Source organism: Rhinatrema bivittatum, chromosome 4 (genome assembly GCF_901001135.1).
Source record: "Rhinatrema bivittatum chromosome 4, aRhiBiv1.1, whole genome shotgun sequence".
NCBI classification, from domain to species: Eukaryota; Metazoa; Chordata; class Amphibia; order Gymnophiona; family Rhinatrematidae; genus Rhinatrema; species Rhinatrema bivittatum.
The window spans coordinates 52803904-52824121 of record NC_042618.1 but is presented as its reverse complement, the minus strand read 5'-3'; the positions used below and the strand labels follow the sequence as shown (position 1 = coordinate 52824121).

Sequence of the window (20218 nt, the reverse complement as noted above, 5' to 3'; positions counted from 1 at the left end):
ATTCTTTGCATAAATCACATACAGCATACTTGATTATTAGTAACCCACAATGCTAATTGCAAAATTGTTACAAAAATCACACTGAGTGCAGTAGTACAGGAAGAGTAACCGAAAACAAAGTTAAAACGGTCACCAATATTTGTCACCTTGCTTGTGAATGTGGAAGAGTCATTTTATTGCCTAAATGTTCAGCTTTGCTTAAAAAAAAACCCAAAACAAAAAAACACAGCTCATCCGCTGGAAACCATATTTAGTGCTATAATATTGTGATATCAGAGAAACACTGGGATTACGATCATAAGAACATAAGAAATTGCCATGCTGGGTCAGACCAAGGGTCCATCAAGCCCAGCATCCTGTTTCCAACAGAGGCCAAACCAGGCCACAAGAACCTGGCAGTAACCCAAACACTAAGAAGATCGTGACAGAATTGCAGAGAATGAAGAAGTTTTGTTCACATATGATGTTCCCAGACCAACCATTAAAAAGTTTGATGCTAGAAAAACCAGTGTGGTAAAGGAGAAAAACACAAGAACAGCATTGCCAATACACATGTCGGCACCAAGCCATTCTCTAACGCAGATGGAGAGAGAGAGGATGTAGTACCAATGTAATCAAAGACCAGAAAAATGGGATATGGATCTGCAAATAGTTCCAATTGTTTGAACACCATTGGCCTGATTAAAAACAATTTCCAGGCAAGCTTGATATGTTGTCTATAAATTACATTGCATGTGCTTCAGAAGGAAGCTCTCTTTGGTACAAAGCAAGTATTAAAAAGAGCTTTAGCAATAAATTTGAGAGAGTGAGATTATTCCTAGCGTACCCTGGATTTGAGAGAGAGGTTCATTCTTGTCATTAAATGTGTAAGACAAACCTACTATAAACCTGCCCTCAAGCTATATATATATTTATATATATCAATCAACATTAATTTCCAGGACCCAAACAGCAATAATCCTACCTATAAAAAGGGCAGCACTGTGAATATTGTATTGGTCCCTAAAATATCAATACATGTCCTAATGGGAAATCACAACAAATAAATCTGCTGAAGATTCTATGTGCCAGCAGGATAGCTCAGCTCAATCAGACATGCAGAACATAGAAAAACCTTCACCAAATACAGAATGGTTGATGACAAATTACAAATATGCAGATAAAAACTGAAATAGAAACTGAGAATCCACTCTGTATGCAGCACTAAACCGAGAACTAGAAACAGAAATACAATTCCTCCTATACTAACCCATAGCCCCATTATTGTTCTGGGGAGACTACCATGCCCCTGTCATTCTTGAGGAGAATGGGTTTGTGCATTACACCCTCCACAAGAATGGCAGTGGCTGCAACATAACACAAGAATGATGGGGACTCAGCTGCTCCACTCCTTGTGTGACACTGCCTCTCCCTCTCTTCCTGTCTGCCCAGAGTGCAGCAGATTCCTCCCCCCTTACCCCTCCCTCCTCCTCTGCCCCCACCAGAGGACCAGGGATTGAGAGAGGAAGCAGAAAGGATGAGAGCACCAGGAATGTGCCTTTGCCACCATCAATAAACCATTCTCCATGCACTTTAAAATAACAAAAACATTGGACAACAGAGAACATGACCCAATCAATAGCAATAAAATATATATTACTAGCGATAGCAAAACCACCCCAACAAGGTTCTCTTAGTATGTGAATGATGAAAGGATGAGGCATGCTATATGTCCCTTCCTGGAAGGAGTGTGAAATAAATTTACTGGGGATAGAGACAAAGCAAAAATGATAACTTCTTCAATGTTTAGAGATGGAAAGTTGCTTGGGATGTTAAGTCAGCAAAGGTACTAGACTTGGAATTCATCTGGTCCTGGTGCCTTATTAAATGTAAAATGCTTTTAGTTTTGGGGGGAGGGGTTTAAACTTATTCCTGAGTTTTTTAAACCTCATCCTCTTTACGTAAGGATATGATGGGAAATAGCTGATGTGGTTTCATAACTACTTTACTTAGGTAGTTCAGGACACAATTAAAGTCAAACACTTATCCTAGTATTGGCAATGGGCACAGGTAGCCTCTGTATTCAAAGAAAAATATAAATCTGACAGCTATAGACTAGTTATCCTGCTGTCATTTCTGAGGAAAATCTAACCATTCTAATGGAAGAGTTGACTGCATTCATGCAAAAGGAATCATTGTAATCATTAACATGGCTGAGGAGCAACATGTCCTTGTAACAGAGTGACCTTGTTTCCCCCCCTTTAAACCTCATGGTGCCTGGTCCACTTTAAATCCCACATAAGGAGAAAGCTCTGTGGGCAGGACCCAGCTGGGGCTGGGATAAGAATGCAAGCCCAGCTGTGTTCAGGTGGGCCCCTATGCCTCCTGGAGGAATGCAGCTCCTGTAAAGTACTCTTTCCAAACCAAGAAGAGTGAGTGTGCACTGACCAGAAACAAGACACTCTACAGCCTTTTGTGTGTAAGTAACTACTGCTAAGGTAGGAAGTCTATTGTGAAGTATTTTGCTTGCTGCTTAAAGTTTTATTTACACCAGAAAGGCTGAAGTCAGTGTGGCTTTCTGTCTCCAGCCAGGTTAACACTGATCATGCTCCTACAGTCCTGCTAAATCTACCTTATTGGGATATTTTCTGAATGTTAGCAGTCAACATTATATGAAATACATGACTGATGTAGTTCCTGTAGGTTTGACTACAGCTTGTGATACAATACTACATGAAAATTAATGTGTTAAAAGTGAGAAATGTTAACTTAAATTTCATAAAAATTTAAAAGCCTGGTTGTTTACTTGGGTTTTTAATCTGAATTAGTATTTTATTATTTTTATTATTTTGGGAATCTCATGTTATTTTTACTGTTAATTTTAGAATTGTATATTTAAATTGTTTATGCTGTGTTTTACAGTTAATGTTAATGTAACTGCCATGATGTTTATTGAATGGCAGTATATCAAATAAATAAAAAGAACAGTATGGACTTTTCAGAAGTTGGGATACCCACACAAAGAAAGCTGCAACACAGTTAGAAAGAGGCTCTTCTCAGAGTGCTTCTGGACTTCTTTTGGCTTAACCAACAATGTCATATCATCTTTCTATGTGATATAAACATGCCAAATATGGTTGCTCTCGCATTCGAGGAACCTGTAGTGGACCTTCATAACTTGTTGCCACTTTCCAGTTTTACTCAGCAGCAACTGGTAGTGATCCTATCCTGAAAACTGAGCAGAGTTGAACTAAGCATCTCAGATCACGAACATACATGAAACCTGAATAGCCCATTTTCACAAAATGGAGAGATGTCCAGAAAAATGATTGAGCTGGCAGGGTTCAGACACACTGTGAAGGTGCATGCTAGAACCTTGAGAGTAGAGAGAGTTGCTAATGCCAAGCAGCCCCTGCTGGCCATAGAACAGCACTGAGGGATGTAAGGGTTAGTCACAGAAGAGACTCCCCCTCCAAGCTTTGGAGCAGTGAGGTTACTTCTGGTGTCTGGCTGGGTTTGGCTTTTAAAGAGAGAAAAATGGAGAGAAAGCAGAGTTGGCTACCTGTAACAGGTGTTCTCACAGGACAGCAGGATGTTAGTCCTCACATATGGGTGACATCATCAGGATGAAGCCCAATCACGGAACACTTTTGTCAAAGTTTCTAGAACTTTGACTGGCCCCTACTGAGCATGCCCAGCATGGCACTAACCCTGCAGCCAGCAGGGGTCCCTCTTCAGTCTGGTTACAAAGCTGCAGGCAGTGCCGAAAAATAAAATAAGAAAATGAACCCAACTCCTTGGGGTGGCGGGCGGGTTTCGTGAGGACTAACATCCTGCTGTCCTGTGAGAACACCTGTTACAGGTAAGCAACTTTTGCTTTCTCACAGGACAAGCAGGATGGTAGTCCTCATATATGGGAGAGTACCAAGCTGAGGATGTCCGGACATGCACCAAATGCACCCAAGACATGCAACAGGCACAACAATTGGGGTGGAATTTGGGAGAGGGCATCCTGAACCCTACTGGGCAGGCGGAAGGGTGTTGGTACGTCACGTCGTAAATAAGTTACGCAAGATAGACTGGCTGAAGATGGAATCTTGTCTTCCGGCTTTGTCTAAGCAATAGTGGGCTGTAAAAGTATGGAGAGAACTCCAAGTGGCAGCCCTGCAAATGTCAGGAAGCGGCACCGATAATAGGTGTGCTTCTGAAGTCGCCATGGCCCTCACAGAGTGTGCTTTAACATGGTCTTGAAGTGGAATGCCCGTTTGCTGATAGCAAAAGGATATGCAATCCGCTAGCCAGGAGGAGAGAGTCTGCTTACCCACAGGCTGCCCCAATTTGTTAGGATGGAAAGAGATAAATAATTGAGTGCTCTTTCCGTGGGCAGCTGTACGGTCTAGGTAGAACGCTAGAGCCTGTTTGCAGTCAAGGGTATGCAGAGCCTGCTCTCCTGGATTGGAATGGGGCCTGGGAAAAAAGGTAGGTAGTATAATGGATTAATTGAGATGAAACTCTGATACTACCTTAGGCAAAAACATAGGGTGAGTACGAAGTACCGCCTGGTCCTGCAGACGTTTAGTGTAAGGCGGATAGGTAACTAGGGCCTGTAGTTCTGATGATGGTGTCGACGCTTCTCCTCGGTCCTTCTCCAGAGCCGAAGGAAATGCAGTCGACCCCTTCGGAGTAGTCAGGCCCGGGTGGGCAGCACCGGTGTCCCGCTGCTGGCGAGAGGTCGATGGCACCGGCTCAGACAATGTCGAAGTGTTCGATGGAGTCGGTGGCTTTGCCTGATAAAGGAACTCCATCTTCTCTGAGCGGGCCTTATGGCCCTTCGGCCTCATTTGGGTGCATTTGGTGCAAGTTAGGACATCATGGTCGGACCCCAAACACAAAACACAAACCATATGCGGGTCTGTGATGGACATTGTCCGAAGACAATCGGGGCACCGACGAAAGCCCGACGCCATGGCTTCGACAAAAATTTAGCTGCGGTGTGGTCGATGGTCGGTAAGCCCCGAAGGGAAAACTCGACGGGAATCAACCGCAAATGAGGGTAAAGCCTTACCTTACGACTGCGGACTACGGAATCGATAGGGGGACCCCGGATGGGGTAGAATTTTTTGAAAATTTTTAAAGAAGTTCCGTGAGGAAAATTCCTGTCAGGAATCTCCAGAGAGCTCCTTAATCCGTGTGTCTACTGCTGCGCAGAAAAAAAGAGACTGAAGGGGGGACCCCTGCTGGATGCAGGGTTAGTGCCATGCTGGGCATGCCCAATAAGTGCCAGTCAAAGTTCTAGAAACTTTGACAAAAGTGTTCTGTGATTGGGCCCCATCCTGATGATGTCACCCATATCTGAGGACTACCATCCTGCTTGTCCTGTGAGAAAATTAAAAATTGTATTTATTTTATTTTTCTGCTTTTGATTTTAACCACCTTTTTGAAAAAGCTCACACAAGGCAGGTTACAAGGATTTTAATTAATATAAGTTGGATATTACTATTTTACACATGGACATTTGAACATCTTTGCAGTATATGGTGAGATTATATTTTAGTGAAGTAGAAAAATAAAGTGGTTGGAGTTCTGTGTTTATTATATCAAAATACAGGAGAATGTCTGTTTTGTCTTGAAGCATGTTCTAAGATAGAATTCCTGTTGGCTAAAACAAGGAGGAGAAAAAATATAAATAAAGGGAGTTTAATTTCCCTCCATTGCAGAAAAAAAATTTCTATTTTTGATTTATATAGTCTATTTCTGGTGTGGACATTCAATAAGTGGTCAGTTTTCAAAATCGCATGTGTGTGTCCATGTGCGCGCAGTTCCCGGCGCATGCACATGGATGCGATGATTTTATAACATGCGCACGTCGGCATCACATGTTATAAAATATGATTCCCGCGCACATGCATGCCGGATTTTAATATCCACGCCCGCATGTCATCTCCTGCGCACAAGGGAGGGTAGTTTACAAAAATGCACGCAGCGATGCAAGTAGGCCTTTCCCAGTTCCCTATCCCCCTACCTACCCTTCCTCCCTTTCCCTCTCCTCCCTAACCCCTAAACTAATCCTATGTACCCTAGAAATTTTGTTTTAAAACTTACTTGCTCCTCTGAGCAGGTATAAGTACCGCATGCCGGCCGTCTGCTGGCAAGTGCTGGTGGCCTAATGGCCGCTGTCCTGGCTGGCTTCTGTCCCGGCCCGCCCCTTTCATTAAACCTGGCACTTCTATGTGTACTGGGAGATATGTGCGTGGCCAGGCCGTTTTTAAAATGTGCTTGGCACGCACATGGCCTGGCCACGCATGCATCTCCCAGATTTTACGTGCACTGGGCTTTGAAAATTCGGACAGAAGTGTATTGCAGATATGATTTCAAGCATGACTTAAAACTTCATCATCATCATCACCATCATCATCGTTTATGGCATGCTTTTCCAGCCAGCGAGATCAAAGCATGTTACAACCAGAATTCATTTACAATATGGTGCATTACAGTATAACTAGCGGAGAGGTATAGATTCCAAGATGTGAGAGTAATATAAGAAGGAAAAACAAAGCACCAGTAGCTGCTTTATAAAAAAACATATTTGTAGAGAGTACAACAGAAAGCAGGAGCTAAACTAAATCATGAGGAACTAGAGGGTAGTTACTGCATTTGGCATTGTTAGGTGGGTTGGGTTGCTGAATGAAAGGTATGGGCGGGCAGATATTGGGTTAATTTATTTAGGTAGGTGGGTGCCCAAGGAAGTACTATCCTCCACCAACAAGGTCCCGAGTTACGAGGCCTTATAAAAAAAAATCTTAGCCTCGCCAGCCCCGGAAGCAAAAGCCACAAGCAGCTCCCCAGCCGGGGCCTGCTTCAGATTTTTGACTTGCCCTTGGAGAGCAGCAGCCTGATTCCTCTGCCAGGCATACCAGTGGGAGGTCGATTGTGCCACTTTCATGGCATGTGGCAATCAATCACAACTGACCAATGGGTGCTAGCAATCATTGCTCAGGGTTACCTACCACCTGAACTTTCTTGCTCTTCCACCGGAATCACCACCTCTACAAGCGTGGAGAGTAACCGACCACTCTGTCCTTCTGGAGCAGGAGGTTTCCCTTCTTCTCCAGTTAAGGGCAATAGAACCCGTCCCTCTTTCGCAACAAGGCCTAGGGTTCTATTCCCGGTTCTTTTTGATCCCCCAAAAATCCGGGGGGCTTCGTCCAATTCTGGACCTACGTGCCCTCAACAAGTACCTCCAGCGGGAGGTACTTGTTGAGGGCTTGTTGGTAACCTTGGGCTCGCTTCTACCTCTTCTACAAAGAGGAGACTGGCTCTGCTCTCTGGACCTCCAGGACGCATACACCCACATTGAGATATCTCCAGCTCATCGCAAGTACCTCAGGTTTTTAGTAGGCCCAAGGCACTATCATTACCGGGTGCTTCCATTCGGCCTAGCATCGGCACCACGAGTCTTTACCAAATGTCTCGTAGTTGTTGCAGCCTTTCTCAGGAAAGAAGGTGTTCACGTCTACCCCTATCTAGACGACTGGTTAATCAGGGCCCCAACCCAGCAAGCCGCTCGATCGTTCCTGGATTTGACCCTACACACTCTAATTTCTCTAGGATTTCTCGTGAATTACGAGAAATCCTATTTAGTCCCATCTCAAACCTTGTCGTTCATTGGGGCAGATTTGGACACCTTACAGGCAAAAGCCTTTCTACCTCAACAACGAGTGCAAACCCTTGTGTCCCTCGCTCACCAGTTGCAGTCTCGGTATACAGCAACAGCTCGGCAATTCCTTGTCCTTCTCGGCCACATGGTGTCCTCAGTCCATCTCACACCAATGGCCCACCTGGCCATGAGAGTTATGCATTGGACTTTGAGGTCACAATGGATTCAAGCGACTCAGCCTCTGTCAACCATTGTCTACATCACTGACGCACTCCGTCTGTCTCTCGCCTGGTGGAAAGATCAGAACAATCTCCTCCAGGGACTGCCTTTTCACCTACCAGATCCTCAACTCATTCTCACCACCGACACTTCCAACCTCGGGTGGGGAGCTCATGTGAACGATCTACAGACACAAGGATCTTGGTCTCCAGAGGAAGCCAAACACCAGATAAATTTCCTGGAGCTTCGAGCAATGCGATATGCTCTCAGAGCTTTTCAGGATTGCCTATCAAATCACGTCATCCTGATTCAAACAGACAACCAGGTGGCCATGTGGTACATCAACAAGCAGGGAGGCACAGGCTCCTTCCTTCTGTGTCAGGAAGCTGCACAGATTTGGGCGGAAGCGCTCTCCCACTCGATGTACCTCAGGGCCACCTATTTGCCGGGAGTGCACAATGTCTTGGCAGACAAACTGAGTCATGTCTTCCAGCCACACGAGTGGTCTCTCAATCCCTCGGTAGCGACCTCTCTCTTCCAGCGATGGGGTTATCCCCAAATAGACCTCTTTGTGTCCCCTCAGAACCACAAAGTGGACAATTACTGCTCCCTCATTCGGAGCGAGCGCTCTCAGCCTAGAGATGCATTCTCCCTCTCGTGGGCAGCCGGTCTGCTTTATGCATTCCCTCCACTTCCTCTTCTCTGGAAGACTCTCGTGAAGCTCCGTCAGGACAAAGGGACCATGATCCTGATAGCACCTCACTGGCCACGCCAAGTGTGGTTTCCCATACTCCCTTGGGAACGCACCCGCTTCTGATCACTCAGAACGACGGATGTCTACGCCATCCCAATCTTCAGGCCTTGTCCCTGATGGCATGGATGTTGAAAGGTTAATCCTTCAACCACTTAACCTTTCAGATTCGGTTCCTCGTGTCCTGATTGCTTCATGGAAGCCTTCCACAAGAAAGTCTTATTCCTATAAATGGAAAAGGTATACATCATGGTGTTCTTCGCAATCCCTTGATCCCTTTTCCTGTCCAATCCCAAGGTTTTTGGACTATCTCTGGCATTTATCGAAATCAGGACCAAAGTCCTCTTCCATCAGAATGCATGTCAGTGCGGTAGCCGCCTTCCATAAAGGTGTCGGGGATGTCCCTATATCGGAACAACCCCTCGTAACACATTTTCTTAAAGGCTTGCTCCATATCAAGTCATCTTTACTTCCTCCGGCCCCTTCTTGGGATCTTAATCTGGTTCTCGGGCGGCTCATGAAACCACCATTCGAACCTCTTCACTCCTGTGACCTAAAATATCTCACATGGAAAGTGATTTTCCTTTTGGCTACCACTTCAGCTCGCAGAGTTAGTGAGTTACAGGCCCTAGTTACCTATCCGCCTTACACTAAACTCCTGCAGGACCGGGCGGTACTCCGCACTCAGCCTAAGTTTTTGCCTAAGGTAGTTTCGGAGTTTCACATTAATCAATCCATCATACTACCTATCTTCTTTCCCAGGCCCCTCTCCAACCCAGGGGAACAGGCTCTGCATACCCTTGACTGTAAACGGGCTCTAGCATTCTATCTAGACCGTACAGTTGCCCACAGGAAGAGCACTCAGCTATTCGTCTCTTTCCATCGCAACAAATTAGGGCAACCTCTGGGTAAGCAGACTCTCTCCTCCTGGTTGGCGGACTGCATATCTTTTTTTCTATCAGCAAGCAGGCATTTCTTTCCAAGACCGTGTTAAAGCACACTCTGTGAGGGCCATGGCGACTTCAGTAGCACACCTACGATCGGTGCCACTTCCTGACATTTGCAGGGCTGCCACCTGGAGTTCTCTCCACACTTTCGCAGCCCACTATTGCTTGGACAAAGCTGGAAGACAAGATTCCATCTTCGGCCAATCTGTCCTGCGTAACCTATTTCCAACGTGACGTACCAACACCCTTCCGCCTGCCCGAGGGGCGGGTTCAGGATGCCCTCTACCAAATTCCACCCCAGTTGTTGTGCCTGTTGCACGCCGTTGGGTATATTTGGTGCATGTTTGGACATCCTCAGCTCGGTACTCACCCATATGTGAGGACTACCATCCTGCTTGTCCTGTGAGAAAGCAAGTGTTGCTTACTTGTAACAGGTGTTCTCACAGGACAGCAGGATGTTAGTCCTCACGAAACCCGCCCGCCGCCCCGCGGTGTTGGGTTCGTAAGGTTTTGTTGTTTTATTTTTTCGGCACTGCCTGTAGCTATCAAATAAGACTGAAGGGGGACCCCTGCTGGCTGCAGGGTTAGTGCCATGCTGGGCATGCCCAGTAGGGGTCAGTCAAAGTTCTGGAAACTTTGACAGAAGTTTTCCGTGATTGGGCTCCATCCTGATGATGTCACCCATATGTGAGGACTAATATTCTGCTGCCTGTGAGAACACCTGTTACAGGTAAGCAACACTTGCTTTCTCACAGGACAGCAGGATGTTAGTCCTCACGAAACTCGCCCGCCACCCCACAGAGTTGGGTTTGCTTACGATTTATTATGTTGTTTTTCTCTTGTACTTTTGCTATAAACGAGACTGAAGGGGGACCCTTGCTGGATGTAGGGTTGGTGGCATGCTGGGCATGCTCAGTGTGCCAAGTTAAAGTTCTATAAACTTTGACAAAGTGTTCCGTGAAGGGCTCCATCCTGATGATGTCACCCATATGTGAGGATTAACATCCTGCTGTCCTCCTGAGAACACTTGTTACAGGTAAGCAACTCTGCTTTCTTTGGGTTCAGGTTCAGTTTATTTTGGTGTGGGCAAATTTTCCCAGACAGCTATTTAGGTTGGTGATGACTATGACATAGTTTATGTTGAATGGTACCTGCAGCTGGATGCCATTGGCATAGAAGTAATAAGTGATGTGGCGGTCTTTGATGAGGTTTCCCAGGGGTGCCATGTAGATACTGAATAATGTAGGTGAAAAGATGGATCTCCATAGGACTCAGCAAGTGATTGATAGTGGATTCGAGAGAGTCATTTCTAGTGCAACAGTTTGGGTATGGGTCTTGTAGGAATGAATGAGCCAGGCTAGTACAGGACCCATGATTCCGAAATTATTTCGTTGGGAGATTAAGATATTGTGATTAACCATGTCAAAGACTGCTGATAAGGCAAAGTTTTAGTAGGTCTTGTTGGCCATGGTCCAGGTAGATGTGGATATTATTCAGCAGGCTTATAAGTGTTGTTTCCATGCTGTGATGAGGTCAGAATCCTGATTGATAGGGGTCTAGTGCATAAGTGGTTGGAGCGTTATCTTTGGACAGCTTTCTCAATGATCTTGAGTAAGAAAGGGAGGTTGGAGACTGAGCAGTAATTATTCAGGTCATTTGGCTCGAGGTTGTGTTTCTTCAAAGTAGGTCTTGTTTTCTAACATGCAAGTCTAATCTGCCTAACTCTGAATTATGAATCCAGTTCTGCAAAGGAATTCTTGCACTTCTTATATTTCTCAGTAGTTAAAGCTACAGCAAGAATGAATAAATGCAATATAGATTTTTTTAGCCTTTCTCTTTCTTTGTTTTGTTAGGTTGAATTACAAGCTCAAGAACAGAAAATAGAAGAATTTAATAAAAAGTCAGCTGAGATACAATCTCTTCTTCAAAGCAATGACCCTCCTCTGCAATTACAGGTGATGGGTACCTTATCCGTAATTATTGTGGTAAAATTGATCATCCAGTCATGTTCATTAAACATTTGAATTTAAAAAAGAAATGCTCATCATTTCACTTTCTTGTCTTGTAGCTACCTTTAACCAAACTCTGCTTGGATACAGTTTTATCCTTTCTCCCTTGGCCATGCATGGGATCCTTTTCTCATTTTGGAAGACTCAAACTCAAGGCATCACCTTACAAACGCTTTGTAATGAATGTCATTGTTTGTCAGTTGCCACTTGTAGCATTCTTCAGCTTTAGATGCTGGCTGTTCCTAAGACCTTTGTATAAAAGTTACAAATTGTATAAGTTCAACATACCGATCTAAAGGTGGAAATATCACAAACATCCCTATAGAAATAATTATAAACCTACTTTATATTAATTGCCATAAGAAGCATTGAGAACACTGAGTCACTGGCAAAATAGGATCTTTTTGGAAGTCAAATGAGTTATGTTGAACATATATCCAAAAAGCCAGATACTATTGTGGCGATCAAATGTAAGGAGGAAAATGTGCATCTAGGAGTTATCAGGATTGGGAAAGTTACCCAGAAAACATTACTTGGATATTCAATGGAATATACCTGGATAAGTGTTCCACTGAACATTAAAGATAGTTATCCAGATAACTTTAGGGCAGGTATTTTTTCAACCAAGCTTATTTGGTTAACTTTGTCTGGATAGTGCTGAATATATCCCGTCCTCACTGGCTAAAATGTAGCCACATCCAGTACAACTCCTCCATCACTATCTCTTTTTATCTGACTAAATTTTGTTAAGATAAGTTATCTTGAAAAGATTTAGCTGGTCAGTAGTAGGAAATACTCAAATCTTGGATTTTGTCCTCTTTCTGTTCATCATTCCTTCTTTTCTGTCCTTCTCCTAAACATTGCTTTGTAAGGATGTGATTCGGCCAAACCTTTTTGTTCAGTCTTCATTATCAGCCCGCTGTGGAAAATTTCGGGACAGCTGATTTTGTTTCGGCTGTCCCGAACCGAAACCCCCCACCCCAACCCTTCAGATTTAATTAATTACAACCCCCTACCCTTCCGACACCCCCCCCCCCCAAACTTACCGAAAGACCCTGGTGGTCCAGCGGGGGTCCCGGGTGCCATTGGCCAGCCTCTGTCACATGGTAGGAGCAATGGACGGCCGGTGCCAAATTAAAAATGGCATATGGTTTTCTTATTGTATTTCGGGAATGGGGGAAGAAAGGGCACATAAAAAAAAAACCCCAAACCCTTCAAATTTAATTAATTGCAACCCCCCCCCCCCCCCACCCCCCCCCCCCCCCAAGACATACCCACAATCCCTGGTGGTCCAGCAGGGGCTCGGGAACGATCTCCCCCTCTCGGGCCGTCGGCTGCCACTAATCAAAATGGCGCTGATGGACCTTTGCCCTTACCATGTGTCAGGGGCTATCGTGCCATTGGTCGGCCCCTGTCACATGGTAGGAGCAATGGACGGCCGGTGCCATCTTAAAAAATGGCATGGGCCATCCATTGCTCCTACCATGTGTCAGGGGCCGACCAATGGCACGATAGCCCCTGACACATGGTAAGGGCAAAGGTCCATCAGCGCCATTTTGATTAGTGGCAGCCGACGGCCCGAGAGGGGGAGATCGTTCCCGAGCCCCTGCTGGACCACCAGGGATTGTGGGTACGTCTTGGGGGGGGGGGGGGGTCGGGCAAATCTTGGGGGGTCGGGAGGGTGGGGGGTTGCAATTAATTAAATTTGAAGGGTTTGGATTTTTTTTTTTTTATGTGCCCTTTCTTCCCCCACTCCCGAAATACAATAAGAAAACCACACTTAATTTTGTGGGTTTTCTTACCGTTTCAGCAGGCCCTCCCCAAACTGTGACGAAATAGGAAATATCATCTATATTTCCTATTTCATCGCGAACGAATGCACATCCCTATCTTTGTCTCCTCCATGTACTAATGTATGAATCATTCTATTCACTCAAATTTGGTGTGATGCAGCTAACCAAAGCTACCAAGATGGCTTCATTTGCATGTTTTATGTGAAAAAATATAATTTTGCTTTGGTAATGATGCATTTATACATGATACACTAGCACAAAGAGGCTGAAACTGTAGACTATACTAATATGGTTAGCAAAAAGCTAAAAATGCTATAATCTTGACCTTATTTGCTGGTAAACCTTTATCTAGTTAAAGAGCTTCCCTGGTAAACTTTTCTCATAAAGTCATTGGTAAATTAAATATAAAAGCTTCAATTAAAATAAACTGTCTTCATAAAAGAATCAGTCTGTTTTTTTCTTTAGGACATAAATGGTTACAGGGTGAATGTTTTAGGTTAATGGAAAATGCCTTGTCTGATTTTGTACAGAAGATGTAAATAAGTGTGGAAAAAAGTGGACTATAGTAGGCTTTGTTTTGTGATCATCTAGCAAAGTAGTCATGAACAACTTTTTAATGCCTTCTAAATGTATCTCCATTTTTCAGGTCATTAAAAATTTTGTTCTGAACAAAATGCAACAAATAAGAACACAGATAACAAGCAAACCTGAAGATGAAGGCGAGACAGCAGGGCTAAAAAAAGACCTTGATTTGGCCAGAACACAGCTTGGAGCTATTGAATCATTTTTAAATGCCCTATCTGTCTTGGACAATTTGGATGTTTTTAGTACATTAGAGGTATTTCAAATGCTATAGCTTTTTTTTGTAATTTTTTTGACATTTTCTCTCCTTGGCAACTTGAGTTGTAGTTTTTATATTTATTTCCAATTCTGTGTAGAATGAAGTAGAGATGATCATGCATCCCACCTTCTTATAATACAAATTATTCATTAGTTTAAAAATTTAAAAAAAAAGAATTTTCTTTTTACTGAGTATATAAGGAACAGCTACTGATTAGACACAATTCTCATGTTAATTGCCAAAAATAGGCAGAAGTTAATAAACTTTATTTCATTTGGAAAGAATTTTTTTATTTATGCCATATGAAGTTAGTATGTATTATCATGTTTAATTATCTAATTCAATATGTAGATGTTATGTTTATTGGAGCTCGAATTACAGGTTAGCATTGGTCTTGAGCAACCCTGGCTACTCGTGGAAATTACAGCAGTCCGGGTAGATATCAGCCTTTCTTGGCTGCTATTTTAGGTCATCGCTTTCAGATTCATGTATTGTGAAGAAACATTTTCATAATGTTTTTCACCGAAGGCCATGGTGTAGGGTTTAGCTTCAGAAACCTCTCCTTTACTATTCATTTTTATCACCTAGATTTTTGACCCAAGATCTGCTTAAGGATATGAAGGTCAAGCCATGCTGTGATTTGGGTGTAACACAGGCTGGATACCTGACAAAGAAAATAAATTGTATGAAGATACATTAGCGACATTCATCTAGTGTTTTATTGCAACATTTTAAGGATAGCATATGCATAGCAGGTGTTGCTTACCTGTAACAGGTGTTCTCACAGGACAGCAGGATGTTAGTGCTCACATATGGGTGATGTCAGTGGACGGAGCCCCGCTATGGAAAACCTTTCTGTCAAAGTTTATATATAGCTTTGACTGACGCTGGCACACTGAGTGCAGTGAGCATGCTCAGCCTGCAATTATCCCTGTGACCACAGGTGTCTCCCCTCAGTCTCGTCTTATAGCAAAAAGCGCAAGCGAAACTAAAATAATAAAACGTATGTAGACCCAACTCCGCGGGGTGGCGGGTGGGTTTCATGAGGACTAACATCCTGCTGTCCTGTGAGAACACCTGTTACAGGTGAGCAACACTTGCTTTCTCACAGGACAAGCAGGATGGTAGTCCTCACATATGGGTGAGTACCGAGCTGAGCGTGACTGAGAGTGCACCCAATGCACCCAAGACGTGCAAAAGGCGCAACATCAGGGGTGGAATTTGGTAAGGAAGGCATCCTGAAACCCTTAATGGGTTGGTGGAAGGATGTTGGGTAGTTAAACCAAACAGAAGAGGAGTAGACGGACTGGCCAAACATGGAAGCATGCCGGCCAGTCTTATGTAAGCGATAATGGGCTGCGAAGGGATGGAGAGAGCTCCAGGTCGCAGCTTTACAAATATGTACAAGCGGCACTGGCTGAAGGTAAGTTATTAAGGCTGGTACGGCCCTAACAGAGTGAGGTTACACACGGTGTTGTAGTGAAATGCCTGCTTGTTAGGAAAAAGAGATACAGATCATCAATTATGAGGAATAGGTCTGTTTGCCCACTGGAACTCGCAGCTTGGCTTTTTCCACAGGAGGAAAGAGTTAGGTGTAAGTCCTATGGAGTGTAGTGCAGTCTGGATAGAATGCAAGTGCACTTTTACAGTCCAAGGAGTGGAAAACCCTCTCGCTCTGGTGAGAGAGAGGTGTTGGGAAAAAGTGGACAGAGTATATTCTGAGTAAGGTGAGATGCTGCCTCTACCTTGATATGTGGTTGAGTATGTAAAACCACTCGGTCACGGAGGAATGGAAGGTCAGGTACTCACTGTAACAAGGTGTGGAACTCACTGACCCTGTTGGCAGAAGTGATGCTATGAGGGAAAGAATTTCCCATTGCAGACTGTTATGTGAGAGGAATGGCCAGGCTCGAACGGGGAACGCATGAGTCTTGTAAGCACTAATATATAGGCCCCATACTGTAACCAGTAAAAAATAGAGGCAGCTTAATCAGTGGATAACCCATGGTAAGCTGACTCAGAAGGGGTTGAACCGGTAATCGGATATCCCCACTCCCAAGTGGTACACCAATTGGAATCGAGGCGTACCCATGTAGAGGATGTCTGGGGAGCAGAATCACGACACGTGGTAAATCATGCCATTTTGAATGGTAAGATTTTTGTGTAGAAGGTTTTTGAGACGCTACCAGTACCTGAGAACATCAGTGAGTTCATCATATGAGACTGACCTGTGAAAAGGCGAATTGGTTACTGGTGTGATAGATTGAGAAGTATGGGAAAGCATTCTGGTCTCAGCCAGGGCGTGGGTCTGAGAACAGTGAACCCCGTCCCAGTGCAGCATAATAAGGGTGCTGGTTATGAGAGGCATCGAAAGAGACACATATAAGAGGCCTTTGTTGTAGCATTGGAGACATGTGTAGGGAGTAGAATCTATCCACCGTATGGTTTGATTCAGACGCAGTGGGCAAGTTCAGTTGACCTCAGCGCTAGAAGATATTCCTTGCTACACATATAATCCAAGACCATCCGAGAGGATGAAAACTTATGTGGAGAAGGTCTGCTAGTGCGTTCAGTAAGTCTGTTAGATAAGTGGCCTGGGGATGTATGGAGTGAGCAAGGACCAAGAGTAGAGCTGCACAGCTTCCTAGCAGAGCATGCTTGTGTATTGGAAATACCACAATGTCACTATGCTGTCTGTATGCACAAAGGTTTGCTCCATAGGCATTATTATAAGGTATAAAGGCATAACTCATGGCTCAAAGCTCCAGGAACTTAATGTGAAACTCTGCATGGAGTGGAAGAGATGCATATTGGGTTGAGAAGATGTAGTTCGAACTCTGCAACCCTGAGTAAATGCAAGTATGAGCAGGACCAGTCTAGGTTTTGGCTCTAGATTTGCAATATGGATCAGGGGCGATAGCGGTTGAACAGCTTAAGTCCACTGATAATTGAATTTCACTGAATCTTACTCATAGCAATTTTTTGGGACCTATGAGTAAATTCATGGTGAAAAAATGCCGTGGCCCAACAATGAAAGAATTGAGGGGCTGAGGTTATGGTGTATGCACGCAGAGACACATAGGAATTTGTCAGAATGTCTATGCGGTTGTTGGACAGGAAGTTCGTTGTGACTGTGGTGTCCAGAAGTGTGCTATATGGGATTTATGATAGTGAACAGCAATCCCAGGTAATAGATTTATAGTGAGTCATGAAGAAGGTAGAGCTCCTTGCTTGGGTTGACTGTTGTTATGCAGCTGTCCATGCAAGGAAAAGCGTGAATGATGTTTTACTCTGTAGAGAAACAGCAGTCACTGCTAGTGATTTAATGAAATACCCAAGTTATCGAAGCTGGTGCAACCGACAGAGCTTTGGATTGTAATATTGTTGACTTACCATGAAGCAAACAGAGAGAATAGAGGAGAGAGGCAATCTACTTACTGTGGTATGGAAGCATGGTGACGAGAGTTACCATTTTACCTGCACCTTCTGAAGAAAGTTGATATTTTCTGAGGTCCAGGATGGGTGGAGAGTAACTACTTTCTGTGAAAGAAAGAATAGTGAAATTAAAACTCCCCCCCCCCCCCCCGCGCTTTGTAGCATCCGGGGGACTGTACCCTGAACCTTGGTACAAAATGGGGTGACCGCTCTGATATCCGGCAAGTTGAGAGACCAGGAGGTGTCCAACTGGCGGGATATCATGTAATCTCCCACGGGAGCGTGAGCGGTAAAAGTCGTACCTGCATTCCTGTGTGCTGTACAAGAAAACATCGAGACCTGTCGCCATGTCTCGAGATGGACTTGCAATTGAGACAGTGTTTGCTGAATCTCATGTTTAGCAGATCAGCGAATGCATCTGGAATTTCGGTCCTTAATTAGGAACCAGAAACCAGAGTATTAATCAGTACAGAGTCCCGTTGCTAACAATGGGAGGATGTCTGATGTAATCCCAAATGTTTGGTAGAGAGGTTCTCTTGGTATTGTGTCCGACATAGCTGGCAATAGGGATATGTGACACTAATACGGTTCTTAGAAGGCCAGACGACCTAGAACCTTTCGAACCATATGGCCCGATTTAGAGAACAGGTCTCAATGGGATTGTCGCTGAAGCGGGATTAGAGTACTTACCATCTGCCGTGGATCGCAGAAGGACGAGCTGGTGAAGATTGATGGTTCCATGGATTTCAGGAGTCATTGAGGGATAGCCTGAAGGACGTACACATCCGACTCAACTCTGTAACCTGGTTTGATAGCACAGGTACAGAGGAGACAGGCTGGGCATGTCTGGCGCTACCACAGTAATTTGTGGAGGGTCAGATCCCCGCACCAGTGTTGGTAGAGAACGCCTCGGGTACAGGGGAGCCATTATGACTCATGAACCCGGCTCGGGTACAGGGGAGCCATTATGACTCATGAACCCAGCCCTCTTTGCAGCGGCTCGATGTATCGTGACGCCAGTGTAGAATTCTGCAGAACTCGGTTCGGTCATTCTGGAGCACGGAGGACTGCCAGCGTTGTGTGGAACAGTGGTGGCAGTAGCAATGTTGCTCGGCCCGGGCATTCTCCAGCACAGAGTAGGATAGCACCGATGTGCTGGATGATGTCGGTGGCGGACGGTCACCGTGCCGGTGACAATGAGTGCCACGGTGCTCGGCCCGGTCTTTCCCCAGCGCCGAGGTGGATGCCCTCGCTGTCCTGGATGGCAAATGATGACGGACTGTCAGCATGCCTGCACTGCTCCTGGCACTATGTAGTGTCGTAGGATGATACGGGGCTTTAGTAAAAAAAAACCCCCAAGCATGGAGCACTGTGTTTAGGCGAGGGCATTGCGTGTAGGTGCTATGTCAGTATTGACGGTATCGATGGCGGCCTGCAGTGGCCTCGAGGGTATCGTCAAAAATATATATGAAAAAATGTTGATGGCCCGGGCAGAGCAACGATAACAATGACGGAGGCACCGACGGCATCGGTATAAGTATCGATGACAACGATGTGGCATTAAAGGATCGAACAGACATTGATGGCATTGGGAAATTGATACTGGACTTGACAAAATCGATGGTCGCATCGATAGGAAAGACGAGGACACCGATGGAAACAACATGGGCGTTGACGGCATCGATGGATGGATGGAGACAGGCGCCGACGGCATCGATGGCATGGCCACGGGTGTCGACGGCCTCGATGGAATCGACGGCATCAACCCGGGCATCGATGTAATCGATGGCATTGAGCTGGGCATCGATGATACCGATGGAAAAATCAGCGCCATGGATGAAAACATTGATGGCACTGAAAAAATCGATGTGGGGATCGATGGCATCGACGGACCGCCGGGGGGAGGTGTGTCGAAAAAGGCAGGACGGCCTGGAAGGGGGTACCGACGGTAGTGATGGGGGCATCGACTGCACAAAGGTACCGAGGTATGAATTCATCAGTGGGCCCTGGCGGCAACGGTAACAGTGGAAGTCCCTATCCCACTAGTGCTAATAACCAGGCAGAGGGTCACAGGAGGACACTTGCAGGCTATATGGGGCTAACTGTGAAAACATAGGGAGAGGGAAGGCCGCAATTTGGTTGGTAGGCTGGGGAAACCGTAGTGAGGTGATAGGAACTGACCGAAAAACAGGGCGTAATACTCACTGAGCGTCGATTAAACGTACGCAAGGGGAGACCTGCACAGGGAAAAAGCGTTTGAAGTAAAAGTTTAAGTATTTCTGTGGGGAAAAGTTGTGAGAATTTCTCACAGAGCTCCTAACCGCTATGCTTACTGCAGAACAGAAAAAAGAAGACTGAGGGGAGACACCTGTGGTCACAGGGATAATTGCAGGCTGAGCATGCTCAGTGCACTCAGTGTGCCAGCATCAGTCAAAGCTTTATAGAAACTTTGACAGAAAAGTTTTCCGTAGCGGGGCTCCATCCACTGACATCACCCATATGTGAGGACTACCATCTTGCTTGTCCTGTGAGAAAAAAAATACTATCTGCAACAGAAGTGTTAATTTGTTGTATAAATTTATCTTAT

The 20218-nt window shown here is 45.0% G+C and overlaps 1 protein-coding gene across 3 annotated transcripts in view; it reads left to right on the top strand.

Moving 5' to 3' along the window:
• SYNE2 (spectrin repeat containing nuclear envelope protein 2) overlaps nt 1–20218 on the top strand; it is a 799865-nt gene that overhangs the window by 319581 nt on the left and 460066 nt on the right. For all 3 annotated transcript variants that reach the window (XM_029598126.1, XM_029598125.1, XM_029598127.1), the window contains exons 36-37: nt 11407–11508; nt 14002–14193. In XM_029598126.1, the coding sequence (XP_029453986.1) occupies nt 11407–11508; nt 14002–14193 (294 nt within the window). The remainder of the gene's footprint in view (nt 1–11406; nt 11509–14001; nt 14194–20218) is intronic.